At 41.6% G+C, this 20,066-nt stretch overlaps 1 protein-coding gene across 1 annotated transcript in view; it reads right to left on the reverse strand.

Moving 5' to 3' along the window:
* Positions 1-802: 802 nt before the first annotated feature.
* The window catches only part of WAPL (WAPL cohesin release factor), a 57,052-nt gene continuing 37,788 nt past the window's right edge, over positions 803-20,066 (reverse strand). Inside the window, exons 8-19 of the mRNA XM_056849437.1 lie at positions 19,649-19,760; positions 17,277-17,501; positions 16,112-16,223; positions 14,557-14,654; positions 13,760-13,836; positions 11,624-11,799; positions 10,396-10,511; positions 9,446-9,607; positions 7,883-8,090; positions 6,501-6,589; positions 5,485-5,580; positions 803-2,752 (exon numbers count right to left, since the gene is read on the reverse strand). Of these exons, the coding sequence (XP_056705415.1) occupies positions 2,687-2,752; positions 5,485-5,580; positions 6,501-6,589; positions 7,883-8,090; positions 9,446-9,607; positions 10,396-10,511; positions 11,624-11,799; positions 13,760-13,836; positions 14,557-14,654; positions 16,112-16,223; positions 17,277-17,501; positions 19,649-19,760 (1,537 nt within the window). The 3' untranslated portion in view covers positions 803-2,686. The remainder of the gene's footprint in view (positions 2,753-5,484; positions 5,581-6,500; positions 6,590-7,882; positions 8,091-9,445; positions 9,608-10,395; positions 10,512-11,623; positions 11,800-13,759; positions 13,837-14,556; positions 14,655-16,111; positions 16,224-17,276; positions 17,502-19,648; positions 19,761-20,066) is intronic.

Consider the following 20,066-nt stretch of genomic DNA (forward strand, 5'->3'; position numbering starts at 1 on the left):
ACGCTTCTGAAGTCTTTGGGCTAGCTGGTGCTCACAGGCCCGGGGAGGCCATTTCCAGCAGCATCCCCATAGAGATGGGTTTTATTGCCTTTGGTATTCCTGCAGGAAAGCAATAAAATAGACACTGCTGTGACAGACAGAAAGGGTCTCAATTTACTGCATGATCGCGGGAATATTTTCAAGGTGGCAGTCATACTTATTTGGCCTCCGAGGCGGGTAGTCTCCAATATCAAAGAACTATGCTCGTATGTACGTTATGTATCAACGCATGTTATGTATTGAAAGTAGCAATTTTTATTCGAGTTAAAATTATTTACAAAAACCGAAAGACATACTTCATGAAACTGGTACAAACTATTATTCCTGCCGTTGGCTTTTGCTCCAAAGATCACAGCTGAGAAATACTGTATAAAATAAAAATAGGATTGGATTCAGAAAAGTACTCTACTGTTCTAGTTTCCAATTGCGCTTATTTACATATATTTACAATGGAAAAACAAGTTACTTTAAAAATTTTAAATTTGAAGGTTGGCCTCAAGTACCCCTTTAATGCAGAATTATACGAGGGTTTAACAAAGAAACACACCACAACTTGCCGGCTGGTCTCTCTCCCAGCCCTCTAAAAACAGCACAGGAAAAAAAGAAGAAGTCTGCATGTTTCAGTGCTTGCTAATTAAAAGCTGTTCAACACAAGAGGGTAATCAATTCGCATTCAGATCATTACCAGTGTAACAGAGAAGTGTGGTTCCTGATTCCCCCCCCCCACTGCATCTACTTTTAATCATCCTTTGTTGTTGCACACACAAAAAAAAGGCTAACAAATCTATATGAAATCCAACTAAAAATGAAAACCCAATGCTCTAAATTGTTAAGACTCAATGGCAAAAATATATCCAAGTAAATCCTGCATCTCAAAAATAATGTACAAGTACAGCTTTGCCTCTTCCGCGCATCTGGAAGGTCTTCCTTTCAAGGGCAAACATGGCCTCAGCATCTTTTCTAAGTTACACTGGTATACTAACATTAGGTTTTTGATTTCTTTAAGGTGATGACAGAAAAGCAATGGGAAAAAGCAGGACCAATAAAGAATTTTTGCTTCCAATCGGTTACTTCCTTACAGAATTCCCAACAATCTGCATTATCAAAAATAGGAAGACATAGAAGGCAGCCACTGTATGTAAAAAATTTACAGCTGGCACTGATACAAAAGCACAAGTTTGTAACTTTATACATGGAGATAACACAAGATCTAGAAAGCAGGTTAGATTTTCTGTTATTTCTCCCACCTCTCATTATACACAGAAATAATATTTTTCTTATGGCTTCAAGTTTTACAAATTCAATGAAGTAACATGATGCAACTACCTACGCAGGTAATGTGAAAAGTGTCTGTGACGCAAATGTCCTACGAAGTAGTTTGTGAATATTCAAGACCAGCTTAATAAAATTCATGAGCAATTCTGTCAATCAAAACAATGAGTGCAAGAGAAGTCACAAATGTTCAAAACTTCTTAAACAAAAATGGTACTTTGCGGGGATTCTTTTTTTTGTTTGTTTCACTAAATTCTCAACACAATCCTTTGCTGTGAACGACCCCCACACTGAACAAAATCTTCGCTATATTCAGCTATTTAAGGCTTTGTATTGTATGCATTTACCTGCGAAATACTAAAGAAGAGAAAGATGTCTACTGGAAACATTAATCCCCATTGGTGTTTTAGCTCCACATTTCTCCTTATAATAATAATCCAAGTTTCTTCCTTGAAACAAATCAAGACAGCATTTAAAAGTTTTTGCTTACTATGCAGTGTAAACTGCCCTGGCACTGAACATTGCTTCAGACTGTCCTTTTAACAAGGCAAGTTTCACGGTTACTGCAGTTTTAAAAAAATAGACACAGCCAGCAGCTGGGAGGGGATTTTTTTTTCCTGCATGCTTCTTCGAGCAATGAAGTGTTATGGTCTATTAGTTTACAGTACGTAGGCCATGACAATTTCAAAAACTGAGAAGTAGTTTCCAACAACCCAATTTTCAATCAAAACAGTATAAAAAATAAACTATCCAAGCCTCAACCTCTTTGGATTCCAACACATTTTAAATATAGACAGTAGTTAAAATCACAAAAAGTATTTAAAAAATTTCTATTTTTTTATGATTTTGGAATAATCTCTGTAAAAAGCAAGAGCAAATTAAACTCAAATCAGAGCAATGCTGCTGCCCAGAGCATATTTATTAGAACATTTTTGATACCTCAGTAGCTAAAGCTGCCTTTGCACCTGGCTGGCATGAAAAACAGTGGCTCAACAGTAAACAGCAGTTGCACTACCAGCAGCAAGTTCTTCCCCTTTAAAGTTGTCACAAACAAAGCCAGAAAAATAAAAGGGAGAGTAAACCCTGCCAAATATATTTAAATACTGCACTGCATTATTATGAACATCGTGAAATCTTGATTTACTTTCTTCAGATTTCCCCCCCTCCCTCATTTTTGATAGTTGCAGATTGATGCGGTAACTGTCTTTCTGAAAATGCTGAGTGTGTGGTTAAGAGACCAGGTCGCCTTAAAAATCCAAACACAAACGAGACTGGTGAATGCTCTTCGTGTGTCGTCAAGAATGTCTTGCATGACGTCTTCCTTTCTCTAAAAGGTAGCTCCAGCATCCGAGTGCCTGTTGCCGAACTCAAGTATCTAGCAATGTTCCAAGTACTCTATCACCCTAGAGATACACTTCTGGCCTGTTGTTCCAACAGCACACTGAAAACAGGACGAGAGACAGAAAGAGGAAAAAAAGCAGTAATGAAAAGTTAGAAAAATACATCTTGAAATATTGTGATAACTTCTGCTGGTCACATCTAAAGGAATTTCCCACTAAATGGCAACACCAAACATAAACAAAGCACTATTTTGTTTCTCCGTAAGCAAGCAAAGTAATCAATTTACAAAAGGGTAGCCTGTATTTTATAAGACAGTTAAAGGTAAAGGTAGTCACAGTCCCCTGTGCAAGCACCAGGTCATTATTGACCCATGGGGTAATGTCACATCACAACATTTACTAGTAAGACTATGGTTTGCCATGGCCTTCCCCAGTCGTCGACACTTTACCCCCAGCAAGCTGGGCATCATTTTACTGACCTCGGAAGGATGGAAGGCTGAGTCAACCTTGAGCCAGCTACCTGAAACCGACTTCCGTCTGGAGCAAATTCAGGTCATGAGCAGAGCTTCTGCCTGCAGTACTGCAGCTTACCACTCTGCGCCACGGGGCTCATTTTATAAGATAGCCTTTCATGTGGCTTTCAGTTTAAAAAGCATATGTACAAATGGTTATTCACCACGTAGATCCTCCAATACCCCAGCCTTACTCTCAGGTAACATGGCTTGCAGGGGGTTGGCCCCTTCTGACAGACTACAAGGGCAATTTTGGCAGCTTGGGAGCAAAGGGAGAGAAAACGCCCAGCTTCCCGTCAGCTGCAATACTGTCCCGGTTATGAACAGGAGCAGGAGTAAAAGGGGAAAACGGAGTTTCACTTACTGTAACTGTTGTTCATCTGGTGGTCTTCTATGCAAGCACACATTGGGACTGCGCAGGCCAGCCACGGATAAGATTTGTCAGCTTCTAGCAAAGTTGAAAGTGAGAGTGCTCCCCCTCCCCTCGGGGCTTGCAGCCCTCCCGCCCAAACCTGACTGGTGTCGAGAATTAGACCGGCGTTGATGATCGGACAGGTGGTGGGATTGCAACCGGCGTTGATGCTCGGACAGGAAGTGCGATCTAGATCAACGATGATCAGACAGGTGATGGGATTCGGATCAGCGCCAAGAGCGTGATCGGCTCCGAGAACTTGCTCGAGCCTGGACACCACAATTGGCTCCGGAATGCGGTCTCGATCGATGGGTCGACGCCAAAGGGCTGCGTAATCCAGATCGACGGCATGCGTCAGATCCATAGGCTTGGACCTCTGCTACGGTGCCGACTGCTTCGGCGCCGGAGGCAGGTGGGTTCGGTGTAATGGCACCGACATCGACCCTTGGAGGAAGCTTGTCCGGCGTCAACAAAGGCACATCCTATACGATTGTGTAAGGAATTGAGTGCGGAACTGATGATCATCCTGGGACCCGCTCTGAACCGTAGCAGAGGGGTTAGCCAGGGAATCATGAGGAGGCGTGTCCTCAAGAACTATCGGCGGCGTTGGTTGACGCAGGGTCACATCAACGACAACCAATGATAGGCGCCAAGGAGAGTTCGATCGGTGTCAGGGAGACCTTGACGAGGATCAGTGATGAGGCAATTTCACCGGTGTTCGGCACCGAGGTGATTTCGGCTGAGATCGGCACCGAGGCAATTTCGACGGAGGCTTTTGGTGCTCCGGATGTTGGCGTATGTTAGGAAGCGTTGCAGCTCAATAGACGAGTAATCACAGGAGACTCAGCACATATAAATAAGTGCTCTTTTATTAACAGTGTCAAAGTGCTCCGCTTGGTCACCAATACTTCTCAACCCACATCTATACAAGTTCTGTACAACATATATACATTTCTGGCCCTGTCCAGCAGCCAATCAACAGTTAGCCACCCAGTGGTCAGATATCATCCTGCTTGAACCAGTTTAGTCCAGCTTTACTGCTAAGTCATGAGCAGTCATGTGACACCAGCTGTCATCTGGCTGTCACTCAGATTACAGCAATCTACCTGCTTGCTATGACCAGTCTTAAGTTCCAACACCGGAACGACAGGGGCAACGAATGTGGTTAGTTTAATGATGGATTTCGTTTTCTTAGAGGACCGAAGGGAGGATTTGCCTCGCTTAGACATACCTCTGGCGTCCTATTGAGTCTCCCGACGAGGAAGTTTCTTCGTGGGCTCTGTGGAAGCCGAAGCCTGTTCTTCAGGGCCGTCCGTCCGTTTGGAAGTACCTTCCCCTGCATTCGGACGAAGGGACTTCATGGAAAGATGAGACTTGAGACGATCAGTCCAGGCCTCCAATGCCCTCAGAGTGAGCTTAGCAAAGCTCTTACAGGCAGAAGGAATATGACCTTCCCCCAGACAAAGAAGGCAATCTTTATGGCAATCGGTTTTCGCCATTTTAGTGCTGCAAGAGTGGCAAGTTTTGAAGAGAGGAGCCTTTTTAGACTCCATAATGAAGAGAAGCTAAAGACACGTTCTCTCTCCGTAGTGGCAGAAAGAGAACTGGGGGGGGGAGTGCTCCCTCCCCCTTGGTCATGTGACCGTTTGGGTGAGAAGGCTGCATGCCCCGAGGGGAGGGGGAACACTCTCACTTTCGATTTTGCTAGAAGCTGACAAATCTTATCCGTGGCTGGCCTGCGCAGTCCCAATGTGGGACCGCATAAAGCCACGCAGATGAACTGTCATTCCTGAGCCTCTCCATTGCCCAACGACAGGAATTCTAGCTTCAAATCATCTGAACTGCTTTAAAGTAAAATGCTATCAAAGCCAGACAGGAAAACCATTGTGACCTTTTATATATTACTCACAATAAGGTTCATGAAACTGAGGAACTTTTTGAGCATTTCCGTCATGATTGAGAAGTCTCCTTCAGGTAAGTATGTCCTCACAGTAGTGACATTGATCTAAGGAAATAAGTTGTAAATTAGGAAATTTCAAGTTACAATAAAAGCTACTTCATAAAGCATGATGCAAGCACTTATTTCTTAATATGGGGTATGTTGAACAGGATGCATCTCTCACTACTGATAACATTAAAAAAAATCCATCTGGAAGTTCTGTGCTGTTTTGATACAACAGTGCTACCTAGCCACCAATATTGATTTGTTTTTCCTAAACATACAATTTTCCCCAAGACACAGCTCTTGCAAGAGTTGAAAGCAAAGCCATGGCCATAACTGAAACATCAGGGACTGTCCTCTCCCCTTCGCTGTTCACCTAATCTTTACCTATGGAAAACAAATCTTTTATGACTGGCGATTGCACCACACATTACAATTGTGTGGTGTGTGTTTTTGAAGTAGAAAAATGAGTGGTAAGTACTTGCAAAACTGTCAACTGGGAATAACCCTCAACATTAATTATTTCCATTATTTGAAGGAATGCCTTTCAAAATTTACTAACTCTATTTCTATCATATCTATGGAAATTTCTAAAAAGCGTTCTAGAAACTTGCTTAGAATGCAAGCATATGCGAATTTACCATTTCTAAACCCTAGCTAAATTATCAACAGTAAGACAGACTCTTAAAAATAAATTTAAAAAGTCTAACTGATCATGCAATAACCAGAGCCAGGTTACCCAATAGTCTGGATACCCTCCCCCCTACACACATAAGAAATTGCTCCACCAGTGGTCTGATATAATGTTAACCATACAGCCAGCATCTGAGAATGGGATGATTCCTGAATCTCTTGCCACACTGTGACACATACTTTTGAACTGTGATATCTCAAGAAACCATTTCATGATTTCAGGAAGATCTACTTTTCTCAGCAAGTTAGATCCATTTAACAGTCATGCAATTAATTAATGGCCTTCTTACTGGACTCTCCTGGCAGAGGCAGCCCAAAAGCAGTGCTGTGTAGGAGGCAACGATGCAGTCTTCCATGTGCTTCCCAGCATGCTGAAGAGCTGAAAACAAACAGCATTTTACACAAAATGTATGGACTTCAGAAATGCACGTCTCCTCTAAGGCTAGCATTTTTGTTTAGAATCATAGAGTTGGAAGGGACCACCAGGGCCATCAACCCCCTGCACAATGCAGGAAATTCACAACTACCTCCCCACCCCCACACCTCTAGTGACCAGGCCAAGATGCCCTCCCTCTCATCATCTGCCTAAGGTCACAGAATCAGCATTGCTGACAGATGGCCATCTAACCCCTTCTTAAAAACCTCCAGGGAAGGAGCGCTTACCACCTCCCGAGGAAGCCTATTCCACTGAGGAACCGCTCTAACTGTTAGAAAATTCTTCCTAATGTCTAGAAGGAAACTCTTTTGATTTAATTTCAACCTGTTGGTTCTGGTCCGACCTTCGTGGGCAACAGAAAACAACTTGGCACCATACTCAATATGACAGCCCCTCAAGTACTTGAACATGGTTATCATATCCCCTCTCAGTCTTCTCCTCTTCAGGCTAAACGTACGCAGCTCCTTCAACCTTTCCTCATAGGACTTGGTCTCCAGAGGGTACTCTGCTGATTTATACCCGTGAACAAATGCTTATAAAGCACCAATGAAGAGTCCTGTTAAGACGTTAAACACTTAACATGTTTTAGTTATTTACTTCATTTACAGTCCACTTCTACCTTTCTCACTGTGCTGGGTCTTTTAAATCTATTTGTGTTAAAGCACCACCTTTGCGGTTTTGGCTGCAACCGACTGACACAGCTACACTTCTGGAAATTCTGCCAAACAGGCACTGTAGCTCTAAACAATTTCTGCTTTTGCTAAAAAAAAAAAAAATGCTTCAGGCTTAGCCCCCACTTATGCAGAACACGGAGGAGGGGACAGAAAAGCAGGAGGGACACCCCCCCACACACAAATCTTCTAAAGAGGAATTGATGGCTACAACTAGGTGAGATGGTTGCTCGGACCAGTGTTTTAAGGAGAGCAAAAAGCTCACACAAGATTTGAGCCAGGAGAAAGGGGACAACCCCCCCTCAAAGGAACTATGTAACAGATAGCAGTGGTAGAGGAAGATTTGTCATCCTAAAAAAACTTAACAGACCATGGTTTTCTGTACATAAATGGACATCATTTTCAAAAGGAAAAACTGGAGACCAGTGAAAGAAGAACTAAATATGATGATCCTTAACCCAATTGTATTTTAGGGCACAGGATAAATGAGGCGGGGGGGGAGTACTGTAGAAGAGGAATCGAGGCCCCTCTCTGCTGTCTCTGGGCTCTGCCTACTCATACCTACCTTTATTGAGATCAAGTTCTTCTTCATCTTCTTCCTTCTTATCTTTCTCCTCTGCATTCTCTGGCTTTTCTGTGGAAACCCACTGGATCTCTCCACTGGTCTCCTGCCACTCTCCACTCTTGTCATGTTGTGCAGTGGGAGCTTCTTTAATCAGCTCGTCTGTTTTACTCTCTGCCAACTGGGCAGCTTGTTCACGCTCAAGAAACAACTGAGAGGGGGGAGAAAATCGACTACTTGTCAGTCAGGAGGCCAAATACTGCATGTAATGCTATCACTGGCACTTGGGAACATCTCGTCCGCATGTGTATATAACTTTCCTTCTATTTAGCTTTCACCATTACACTGACATGCCACCCCATTTCACAAAAAGGTTCACAGTACCAATGCAATACAGACGCTTCCCCTCCCCCAGCCCCACTCGAAATTACATCACAAGTTATCTGTTTATATCTCATTTGGTAGCAGATCAATATACCAGTTTCCAGCTCCATTGCACGTGGCGTCCAGTGATAAAGGTTATGCAACTACAACAAAATGAAACTTCAGCAAAATGAAATGCCATGCCACTGAAAATAATTAATGAGGTGTGTACAGCCAATTTTGGTTTAAAACCCAGATGTGACTGAGACTCTCCAAAACAATACAGAATGAGATACGTTTATGGAGGGTAAGTCTAACAATTGCTATCGGCCATGACAGTGCCAAAGAGCTTTTTAGAGGCAGCATAATTTGAAGCTGAGCAGCCCTCACAACGACACCCACTTTGTGAGGTTCCCAAAAGGCATTCAGTGGCCACTGATAATGAATAAATGACCAGACTGCCTCTTAATCCTCTCTGGGAGGGATATCCAGTAGCTCTTAAAAGCTTTTATCAAATTTGACATAACCAGATTTAGAGACAAGTTCCCCAATTTCACACATTTAAAAATGTTTCATTCCTTTTGCTCTAACATTTGTACACAACCTACATTTCACAGAAGTTGTGGGTGCCAGGTGGTGCCAGAGAGGGTGACGGAGGCAAATGCCCCCCCCCCAAAAAACGAGTAACCCTCCTGCCACTGCTTACTTTTCACATTCTTAGTATGCTTTCCTGTATTTTCCCTATTCTTTCTCTCTCAAGATATATGAAGAGCAGTTCCCTATGGGACAAAGGAGAGATTTGGATTGGGAAAACACTTGACAGGGGCTTGGAAAACAACCCGACATTCAGCTGTCCCTAGCTGCCACCTCCTTTTCCTCATGGGAAGGATCTATAGCATCCTATCCCCATCATTTGAGGGGAGGAGCCTTTCAAGGCAAACAAGGCCTGTATTCTCTATGGCAGCAATTACCAACCCAGCCTACAACGATGGTTCACCCTCACAAAGCCGCAGCTTGCATCTGTGCTTGGTTACTAGGAGTGTACTAGTGAGTGAAAAAACACACATGCTAGTTATGTGCAGCTAGTTATGGGGAGAAAACGGGGAGCAGTTAATATTTCTTGTTGTTGCTAAACCTTACAACACTGCTTGTTACCTTTCTGATGCATGCCTCTTGGATTTTTTTAAAAAAAATCCCACTTACCTGCACTAGAGCTTGAACAGCAGCCATCTGCCTGGATGTGTCTAAGCTATCGTTGGCTTCTCCCAGAGAAAAGGAATCAAATGAGCACGATGTATCCATATTCACGAGACAGTGTCGGTTTCGTGCGCTGTACTCTACCAGATTGATCAGGAGACCCAAACCCTGCAACAAAAAGCCAGGCCAGAAGTATAGAGCACTTTGTGATCTCCAACACCAACATTCATAACTAGAAAAGACGAGCCGCTTAACACTATGGCATTTTTGCTAAGAGCAAGAAGTCATAAACTTTCAGGCACCTCTGGCTGCTGTACTTGCAGCATCCTAGGATTTCATTGGCTTGGGAAGCTCCTAGCATACATCCCTACTCCATATTTTAGATGTCCCAGAATTGCAGAGCTTCAAGGCCTCTTTAAAATTAAAAAGAAAGATTCTTGCCTGTTTCTATTAAGGTTCTCACAATTTCATTTAAGGTGAAATTCAGTAGCAGCTGTGCAACAGCCAAGGAGGTGCCACGTGGGTTGAACTCCACACCATTGCCAATCTAGACTGATACTGAATAGCCAGATGACACAATGAAATCAAAACACCACTTACACATTTCTTCACCACTTAGCTCACAGCTATTTTAAAAAAATAAAGCTTCCATCATCAATATACTGAAGACCAGCATTTAGTTAAAGCAGCTATTTCCTTGGAATTAAAAAAAAAAAGTGACAGAAGAGCCAATTCAGCTGGAGAAAGGCTCTTTGGGGTTGCAGAAAGCCACAAATTTTGCTGAGCCGAATGGTAGGATACCTGCCATGAGCTCTAAGTGCATTTAACAAGACATGTATTTAGGATGGCAATTGGTCTCATTAAATGTGATGTACTGGGGTAATACAAGATAGAATGTTTAAAATGGCCTTACATTTTCTACGCATACTTATCTTATAAAGATTTTTTTCTCTTACCAGAACCCGAATATCAAATCTCTGTTCTTGAGGTAGGAACTTTGGAACCTGAAGCACACAATTCAGAGCTGTGCTGATAAGATCATCTTGCTCGCCTGTCTTAGTGCTACCCCACTCTGCAAATATTTAAGATACAAAAGCTAATTGGAAACTTTAAAAAAAGATGTTGCTAAAATAGTCACTCTTCAACAACAATTAACTGACACTCAATCTCACTGAAGACTGAAAAATGGATCCCCAATTAAACCGTCCAAGCCCCACATAACCACAACGAATGGGGCTCTGACCCAAGGCTAACATCCAGATTCTTCCAGCTCTTAACAAAATATAATTGAATTGACCAACATTTTGAATTTAATTCTTCTCGAAGCCAAACAGCACTTGTTTTTGCCATTTCTTTCTTCCATGCATACCTAACTCACCACCTCAACCCAAAGATCAGATTGCATTACAGAGGATCTTTTTTTCCCTTAGTGATTCACTCGGGCAGCCCCTTCCCCCAACATACACCCATCAACTCCACCGTGAAAAGCACAAAAACCTATGCTTCCCTTCTGGCCTAGAAGAATTTAAACAAGTAGCAAGTAGCTACTCTTTGTCTAAGCCAATTTGGGCATGCAGGGACTCATTCCACACTTTCATATGCCAGAGGATTAGAGTTTTTATGGCATGTTTTCTGAGTGCTGGGAGGTTGTTGTTGTTTTTAAACAACTCCCCACATTCATTTTGAAAACAAACTGTCTCAAGATAGCTGTACCACTGGCTTTGTATGAACAAACAGATCAGTGTGCAGGCAAAAAGGTGTAACTTCTGAAAGCTGCTATATCCAACACTGATACAAGTGAATCTACAAGGTAACATCATATGAAAACCATTTCCCTCCATTCCCATCCTTGTCTGTCTTGTAGCTTTGTAGGTGTTTCTGTGTATTGGGGGGGGGGGGGCAGCACAGGTCTGTGTCTCTTAACTTGTATGAACCATTTTTGGAGACAGCTGCCTGAAAACTGGGATACAGTATAAACATAAATGAACACATTATTTCCTGAATGACAATTCCCTGCAACTTTAATGTTTTGGACCAACAATAGATAATCATCTTATTGTACTTCTCATTACACAGTCACCTAACCTAAGTGACAATACAGGAATGCCTTTCTCTAGCTATCACAGAGAACAATCGGCCTAGCTGGCTTATCTTTCAGTCTGCAAAGAAGGGAGAGTTACTTACCATTATCATTTGTTAAATTGAGTAAGACGCCAATGATGGCTCTCATGCAGTCTTCCACTGCCTTACCCACATGGTTTGTTACATTCTGGTGAGGCAGGGGCTTACTGTCTGGCAAACAGATGCTGTCTTCAGCACGGTTGTATCTCTGGATCAGCTCCTCGCAATGCTGCAGTGCTCTGAGGGTTAAAAAATGTCAAGAACATACCACGTCAACTGTTTCCATATTACAATGAGCAAAATTCCAAGCACCTAGAAAAGCTCACTCAAATGCTGAATGGCAAGTTAAGCTGACATCTGTTATACTGGGTTAACTATGGTGAGAGATATGACAGTGAATAAATATTAGAGCCCTTATCAACAGGCACAGTCCCCACCACTGTTTACTTTGAAAGTTGCTGTCATGTATACTTTAATTGGAACAGTTCCAAGGCAGTTCCAAGACCTTTATACAAATATCTGTCTCTGGAGTTTTGGTGCCACTGAGGGGCATTACTGGGCTATTTTAAATTATCTTAGACTATTTTAATGAGTTATTGTTTTATTGTGTTTTTAGACTGTAAGCCCCTCTGAGTCTGACCTTCGGGTTGGGGAGAGTGGGGTAGAAATGTAATAAATAATAATAATACTTGCTCTAGACCCAGGCCCTCTATACAGTTGCATAACCTATGACATAGTAGTACAAAGCACTTTAAACTCAGAAGGACTTTGAGGCTATTGAAAAACTAGATCCATAATCATTTTCTTGTGTGCACAATCTATTGTGTGGATTTTAGTCCTAAAACTGAACCAATGGGGCAGTGTGCTCTCTCCTACAAAAAAACCCCCGCTGTCAGGTCATCACACACTATATTTGCTTACAAGTGGGAGACCTGTGAGGGGCAAAGCTTACCTCTCCAGTGGTCCTCTTCCCAGCGTTATTGCTACTTTCTCTCCTTCCCTCCCCCTCACTTCCCATCTTACCTTTCTCAGTTTCCCCCTTTCATCTGCCACTTCCTCTCCCCTTGCCAGTTCTCACCTTTTCACTGCTTCCTCTGCAGCCTTCAGTTCCCCCGCTTTTTGCTCAATTTTTCTCTCTCCTCCCTCCGCTTTGGCTTTGCTTCCTTCTCATCTCCACTGCCCCCTGGAACTCACCTCAGGTTTCAAAATGAAACAGCAGCAGCCATTTTGAATTGCCTCAGCAGCCACAGATTTGTCTGCAGACACCCAGGCATTCCCAAACGGCTGCTGAATTCACTTCAGACAAATTTTGCCATTTTAGGACTACTGTATCTTATCCCTTCCTCTTTAAAAAAAAAAATGAAGATTTTTCTGCCAACCTGGAGATTCAGCATGGTTCTGTATAACTAACTGTTCTCCTTCCAAGATGCACACTTTGAAAGAATTAGGAAATGCTGGCAAGGAATGGTGAGGTTAAAGCTGGGGTGTGACCTGGGCAGCAGCATACAAGACATGGCGAGGAAATAAGCAAGACCCTCAGTGCTATACAAGCTTTATCATGGGGGCACACACCCTGCCTCAGACACTTTTTAGTTTCCATCTTGACTAAACTTTATATACAGATTCAGTTTTCCTCCTTAAGTTTCCCTCCATCGTGGAATCTAGCAACTTAAATAAAGCATTCTTTGTACTTGGCTCATCTAAGTCTTAATGATACAAAGGAAGTACACAAACTCAGTATTTTTTACGAGTTCTCCTCAATGGAACCTATAATTTACATTCGAACTCTGTGGCACTTACAGAGCTGTATGTGTATGTATGTGAGGTGCTGATACTCTATTTCCACTCTTGCTTCAACACTCAGTGTTTCTTCAAGGCCACTTTTGTGCACATACACAAAAACACACATAATCTGAAAGCTCTTTAGAAGGAACAAATGAAAGGAACAGCTTTCTAAAATGCAGGTACACACATATACTTGCCCTTCTGGGTTGCAAGACCTTTACATTAGAAGTAGAACTACTGGTCAAAGTTACTGTCAACAATTATAAAACCCAACAAATAAATAAGTCATAGTAACAAGAGACATCATTCGTTTTTCCCTCAGGTTGGAATACTAATTGGTAACACACATACACATGCATGCGCATGAGAGAAAAAATGTGCTGTAATGCATAATAAACACTTATAAGCACTTACTTGGCTGAGGAGACTATGAGCTGTGAATCCTTATATGCTATCAAGTAACTTTGATTCTCTGGATTATTAACTGTTACCTAAGAGAAAAAACCCCACACAAAATCAAGAGTCTACTTTTTGCTGTGGGAACTATATTCCACAGTAATTAGATACTTCATTTAATAAAATGGATGTAATTTGCATCTCTCAACCCTCTAGCAAAGTTGCACTTTAAATTTTCAGTGCATGCCAAGTAAAATAAAAAAAACCTTCTAGAGATGCAAGTTTTAATCCATGCTAAAAGAAAAGTTAGAAATCTATTTGATAGATCTTCTAAGCGACTGGCACCTTTACAGGGTACTGTCTTTAATGAGGTTATCATAAGATGCTATGCGTAACCACCATCTTTTCTCTATCACCAGCTTATACACAACAATTATGCAGTTATTACACTGAGACATCAACAAAGAAAATGGGAGAAGCAACTGTATACAATGAAGCTAACCCAAAAATCACTCTCAGGTTGCAATCTCATGCACATTTACTTGGAGTGAGCCCAGTGAATATACGGAGAGTTACTTCTGAATTAACTTCCACTGCCAAAGGTTTAATAAGGTGAACATATCCAATTTTAGAACCCAAAAGGGTCACATCCAGATTTGTTCAAAAGACCCGAGCTGAAAGAATGGTAGTTCTTTGCCTGCTAAAACCAACTAACATGGATTGTATAAGAATTACAGGGGATTACATGAAATGAAAGTTCAAACTTTCCCCCCATTGATATCACCACCCAACAAACCCAGGTTTTTTATACTTACGCTTTCTAAAACCCGTAAACATCTTTCTGCTCCCCATAATGAAGCAACCAATTTCTCTTCATTTTCATCACTGCTTAAGTGATCCACACATTCTTTAACTAAGAAGCAAAGGATATACCCCATTACAGACTGTTAAAATGGCTTTCATAAACTGCATACAACTGAGATGTTGGGACATTTATTAGCTTGCTTGAAGCCAAACTGTTACACCAAATGGCAACACACTTTAAAAACAAACATTTTATATTACATCTCTTAGCACTCCATCAATTTAACCTAGAAAGAGTTACACATGAAGATAATCTGAGCCACCAATTTACAAAAAAAAAAACCACCTTACCTGGTAATATCCCTGACTCCTATCACTACTCACCAATCAAGGCATTTGCAGGAGATACCCCCACATCTGCTGTGTGTGAAATGAACCACAAATGAACACTGACTCTATGATTATACCAGTGGACACAGTCCACACCTGTTCTCACCCACAATGCATTTGGCATGCTTCCTGAAGCTATAAGTTGCCCACCCTATTCAAATCCCCACAGACAGCAGCGGCCTTGACAGGGAAGAAGCCAGTGCTGGAACGGCTGCTGCTTCTAAGTAAATCTCAAGAAGCATCAAGTCCACAATTAAGAGATTCCCTAACACCCAAATGAGTTCCTTAACCCAAGTGTTACAAATCTAGAATGTACTCTGTCCAAACACAGGTTTAGAAAAAAAAATCACTTCATGGGCACTTTTTTCTGTTCTTGCCCCCATAGCATCACTGGCCTATTTGTCCACTTGCTCTGTAGGACAAGTAATTAGGGTGCGCAACACTCCTTTCAGCAGGCTCTTCCAGTCAGAGGGAATACCAAGAGGCCCAATATATAGGGCACTTTCAGAAAGACCAAATTATGACTCACAAAATGTACAATTCAGCTATTAACAGGAAAACCTATCAATTCTGGTTTTTGTTCTCTATCAAAGACAACTACCATCACATTTTATCTTCTTGAGTACACATTTTTCTTTTCCAAGAGTTGTATCATGAATTTAGATGGCCAAATTACCGCAACCCTCAAACAGGCAAGTTTAAAAGATGCATAAAGAAAAAAAACCCTGAAAAACAAAACGAAACTACAACATCCCATATAGTATCTGTTGTTTTGCTTGCACAGGAGCACACAGCACATACATATGCAAGGTATATAAACATTCTTGTGTGTGCATGCTCATTTACGGAAAGATGCTTTCTACCATGCTTAAAAAACTTGGCTGGTGGAAAGTGCCGACAAGCCACAGTTGACTTATGGTGGCCCCATAGGGTTTTCAAGGCAAGAGATGGTTTGGAAGTGGTTGGCCATTGCCTGCCTCCACATAGGCTGAGAGAATTCAGAGAAAACTGTGACTGGCCCAAGGTCACCCAGCAGGCTTCATGTGGAGGAGTGGGGAATCAAACCTGTTCCTCCAGATTAGAGTCTGCCGCTCTTAACCACTACCCCATGCTGGGCTCTTTTAAAAAACGAACTTACCTTCATATCATTATATTTCTCAACGGTAGAATGCATACCTTTATCTACAATATGATCAAGACCGCCAAGCAGTCGCAACTCTTCTTTAAACCAGTCCCCTGCCCGCTTTGATGTGAGAGAGAGCAAAGTCTCCATTGCCAAATGCCCAGTCTAGAAGAACACACAAACACACATAAAATAAATCTGTGAGTTGGAGCAATGCCTAACTGATCATGCACAGCATTGATGCTGTAACCTGTACCTTAACTATATGAAGTTAACAAACCCGTGAAGCCATGAGCACACTTTTCACTTCTGCATTTCCCAGACTGTTACTGCAGCTTAAGCAAGAGTTGCTAAAATCCTGTCTATTTCCTGCTAGCCCTTGAAAAGTCTCTCCTTCCTCACTACAAAAAATGCACGTAATGTTAACTTGCACCTTTCTGTGATGTTTTGCTTCTCACAGCTGAGGACCACACAACTGCTGCTGAACCCTACACTTAGTCAGCACCTCACTGGTTTTGAGACTTGTTCATGTTTGGCAGCAAAAGGGGGGCAACAAAATGGAAGCTTTGGCGTGGCCCTGCCCATCTCATACAGAAGGACAGCACTGCCAAGTGGTGCAGAAAACAAGTATGAAGCTACTTCATGACAGTGTATACTAGAAGTGTGTATGAAGTGCCTCAACTCCAGTAGAGCTACACATTAAACAAGCTTCCTCCAGTGTGACTATAGTGCACGGCAGACAAATACATAACATGCAATTAAAATACTGGCATTATGTAATTACATGTTTTGTCTCCCAGTATGCCTTGAGACAGTACAGACAGTACAAAGTTCACAAAAAGCATCAGTGCTTAATTACAAAATACAGGGATTTAATGACTTCGCTTTAAAAAAGTCACTACGCACCAACAAACATGGAGCTGAAAACTGCTCTGTTAAATACTTAAGTATCTATGTTTTGCCTTTCAAGAGCTCAACACTCTTGTTCTGCTCCTGCTATTAAAACTTTGGAAGATTCAAGGAGCAAAGGCTATAAACAACAGTTGTAGAGAAAGCAGATGCTCTGTTCAAAACGAGGTTTGTTTTCCTTATATTTTACATATGCTACCTAAAAATGTAATTTTTAAAAAAGCTTCATCTACAGAATAGCAGTACATCCTGACATTTTCACAATCAGTTCACATTTTAGGAATAGTAGGCAAAAGTCCCATGACCCACCGTTATATTTTCCAGATCAAGGTGTTTATTGTGAACAGTTTCACAGAGTCTTCGGATTTTTTCCTTGATCTTGTTCATATCCTTTTCATTGAACAACTTTGAAGAAGAGTCTTGCTCAAGCTCCAAAAGCCGAATCATTAAATCTAAACTGGCCCTATCTAGGTCCATGTTCAAGCGATCTCTGCTCAAGATATACATTAAAGCTGCTGTACAAAGCGACAGGTTCTTCAACAGAAAGAAAAAAAGACCATGAATATTCTCCTTTCTGTGAATCAAACCAAGAACTTTAACAACATTTTTGTTGACATACCAAACATTCCTCATAAAATTGACACGTTTTCTATTTGTGCATTAATAAAAGATTATACATTACATGCACTGCAAATACAAATACTGTACAAAACGCATACAAAGTACAAACAAATTTATGAAACCAAATAGCCAAAAATGGCTGAAAGAGATGAACTAACTGAAGAGGAAACATTTGCTCATCCCTAGTTTTTGTCTGCAAGTGGTTTCATTCAACCAGAAGTTCTAGTTTTGTCCTCTGTAACTTAACTTAGAAGTTAGTCGCACTGATATTAACAAGATTTAGTTCCAAGGTAAGCCTACTGAAGACTGTAGCTACACAGTCCAAAATAAGTTAGACTACAGCAAAATAAAATAAAAATAAATGTAGTGTTGCAACAGAACAAGGGTGCCCAGTTCAAATCATACCGAGAGCCACTTTTGTGTTCTTAGTAATTTAAGGCAAGCAGCTCAAGAAGTAAACCACTATATGCATTTTAATCCACCCAGTCAACTCCTTTTCTCACTCTACTCCCTAGTTTTATCTCATCTTCACATTTCATATCACAGGCAGTTGTTGGCTCTTTCTCTGCACCAAAGACAGCAAGCCCATCCTTTACCCCCTTTCACACTGCTCAGCTCACAGATCCCTTTGCACTTTCATTTCTCAGTTACAATCACTTATTTATTATTTATTTATTTTTCGAATTTATAACCCACCCTCCCCGGCTAAGGCCAGGCTCAGAGTGGGTAACAACATTAAACACTACAATAATAAAATACATTAAAACCATAAAATGTTATTTCTAAAATTATTAACACAAAGTGCCGTGTAATATGGTGCCTGCTGTAGCAGGGTGCCCTCACCAAGGTGAGATCTTCAAACTGGGTCGGGTAACCCCCCCCCCCCAATACTTCAGTAATCAATAGATGTAAATAAGGGGGGAAGGGAGTAGGGAGACCAGCACTGATATTACCTGCAACTGTCCCCAATCATAGACCTGGTGGAATAGCTCTGTCTTACAGGCCGTGCGGAACTCTTTCAGGTCCCACAGGGCCCTGATGTTATTTTTCTCTCTCTGCAGCTCAAATCGCCATGTCTTCTCTTTTCTCACCTCACGGGTCCCTCTGCATTATTTCTTAGCTTTTTTTCTTCCTGCATATTCTTATTGTCTCCCCTGCCCCTCATGTTTATCATTACACATCCTCACCAAGTTCAGTGGCCACAGCACATAAGTATTTGGCTTTGCCAGAAAAACATACACTGAGTGATACTTGTAGAAGGATTTTGCAGGGCTGCTACAACGGGCTAGAAAACCTGTACCAACTCTTTGTACCAACCACCTGTGAGCCCAGGGAGAAGAGGAACAATATAACGCAGGTATTATCTCCACCCCTGCCCCCCGCATTGTGATAGGTTAGGAAGGGTCTCACTAATGTGGAAAACCACCACAAGCAATGGGTACTGAAGTCTACCAGGTGACTGAAAAGCCACCAAGGGGCCCCAAATCAATCTGGAAGAGGGGCACATCTAATTTCAGCTTTTTGCATTCTTGATTTAAATTTAAAACACTAAACTAGAAATATGAAACACATATCAATGCCACCTCAATTACATACTCTCACTCCACCATTTCGACTATGCAAATCGAGGTGTGTACATGGCACAGTCAGTTTTTAGTACTTGTCTGACTAAACCACAGGCAAGAACAACAGGGGAACCAGAACAGTAAGCCCCTTCATAACAGCGTGCTGTAGAAATCAGATGTGCAAGTGTACTCTTCTTAAATGATGGCAAACAGTCAGGCCACCATTCATCAATGTCCAACTAGTTTAATCTAGGATTGTTTTACGTTGTTGTACCAGCAAAATGTGAGGGGTAATGAAGTAATCCTCAAAAGACAGTAACCTGATCACCAATACCATTATAAGGACAGTGAAACAGTACACAAGCCAAGCCAAATCAAGGTTAGTTTCAGACTGTAAGTCATAATCCAATAAATCTTTAGAAAAACATTTTGCTTCAAGACCTCTCTATATACAATAATTGAAAAAATGATATTAACTGCCTAAAACATGCATACCTGGTGATGCTGTGAGTCATCCAGCGTTTTGAAGACCATAGCTACCATTCCATGTGCTCTCAAATGCATTCGGAAACTGGGCATGGCGCACTTGGTCGCCAGGCTGATAACACTGACAGAAGAAGGGGGAAGAGAAAATAAGCTATAGTGTGCTTCACAATCCTGCCTATCACAGACCAAGGTTGTTTAACTTTACATGTACAGAAAAATTGAGCTTTGCAGCTTAGGGTCTGTTTTCTAAGTTATTGTGTCAACACCTCAAACTACACAGCACTCTACAGTATTAGGAGATTATTTTCTGGCAGTCGCTTTTAATAATGTTAGCTGTAAAAGGGTTCCAAAACAGGATCAAGACGGTTCAGAAATTATACATGCACTAATTAAGCAACCATGATGTGACAGATACTTTTTAAAAAAA

The sequence above is a fragment of the Euleptes europaea genome, chromosome 5, assembly GCF_029931775.1.
Source record: "Euleptes europaea isolate rEulEur1 chromosome 5, rEulEur1.hap1, whole genome shotgun sequence".
Classification (NCBI taxonomy): Eukaryota; Metazoa; Chordata; class Lepidosauria; order Squamata; family Sphaerodactylidae; genus Euleptes; species Euleptes europaea.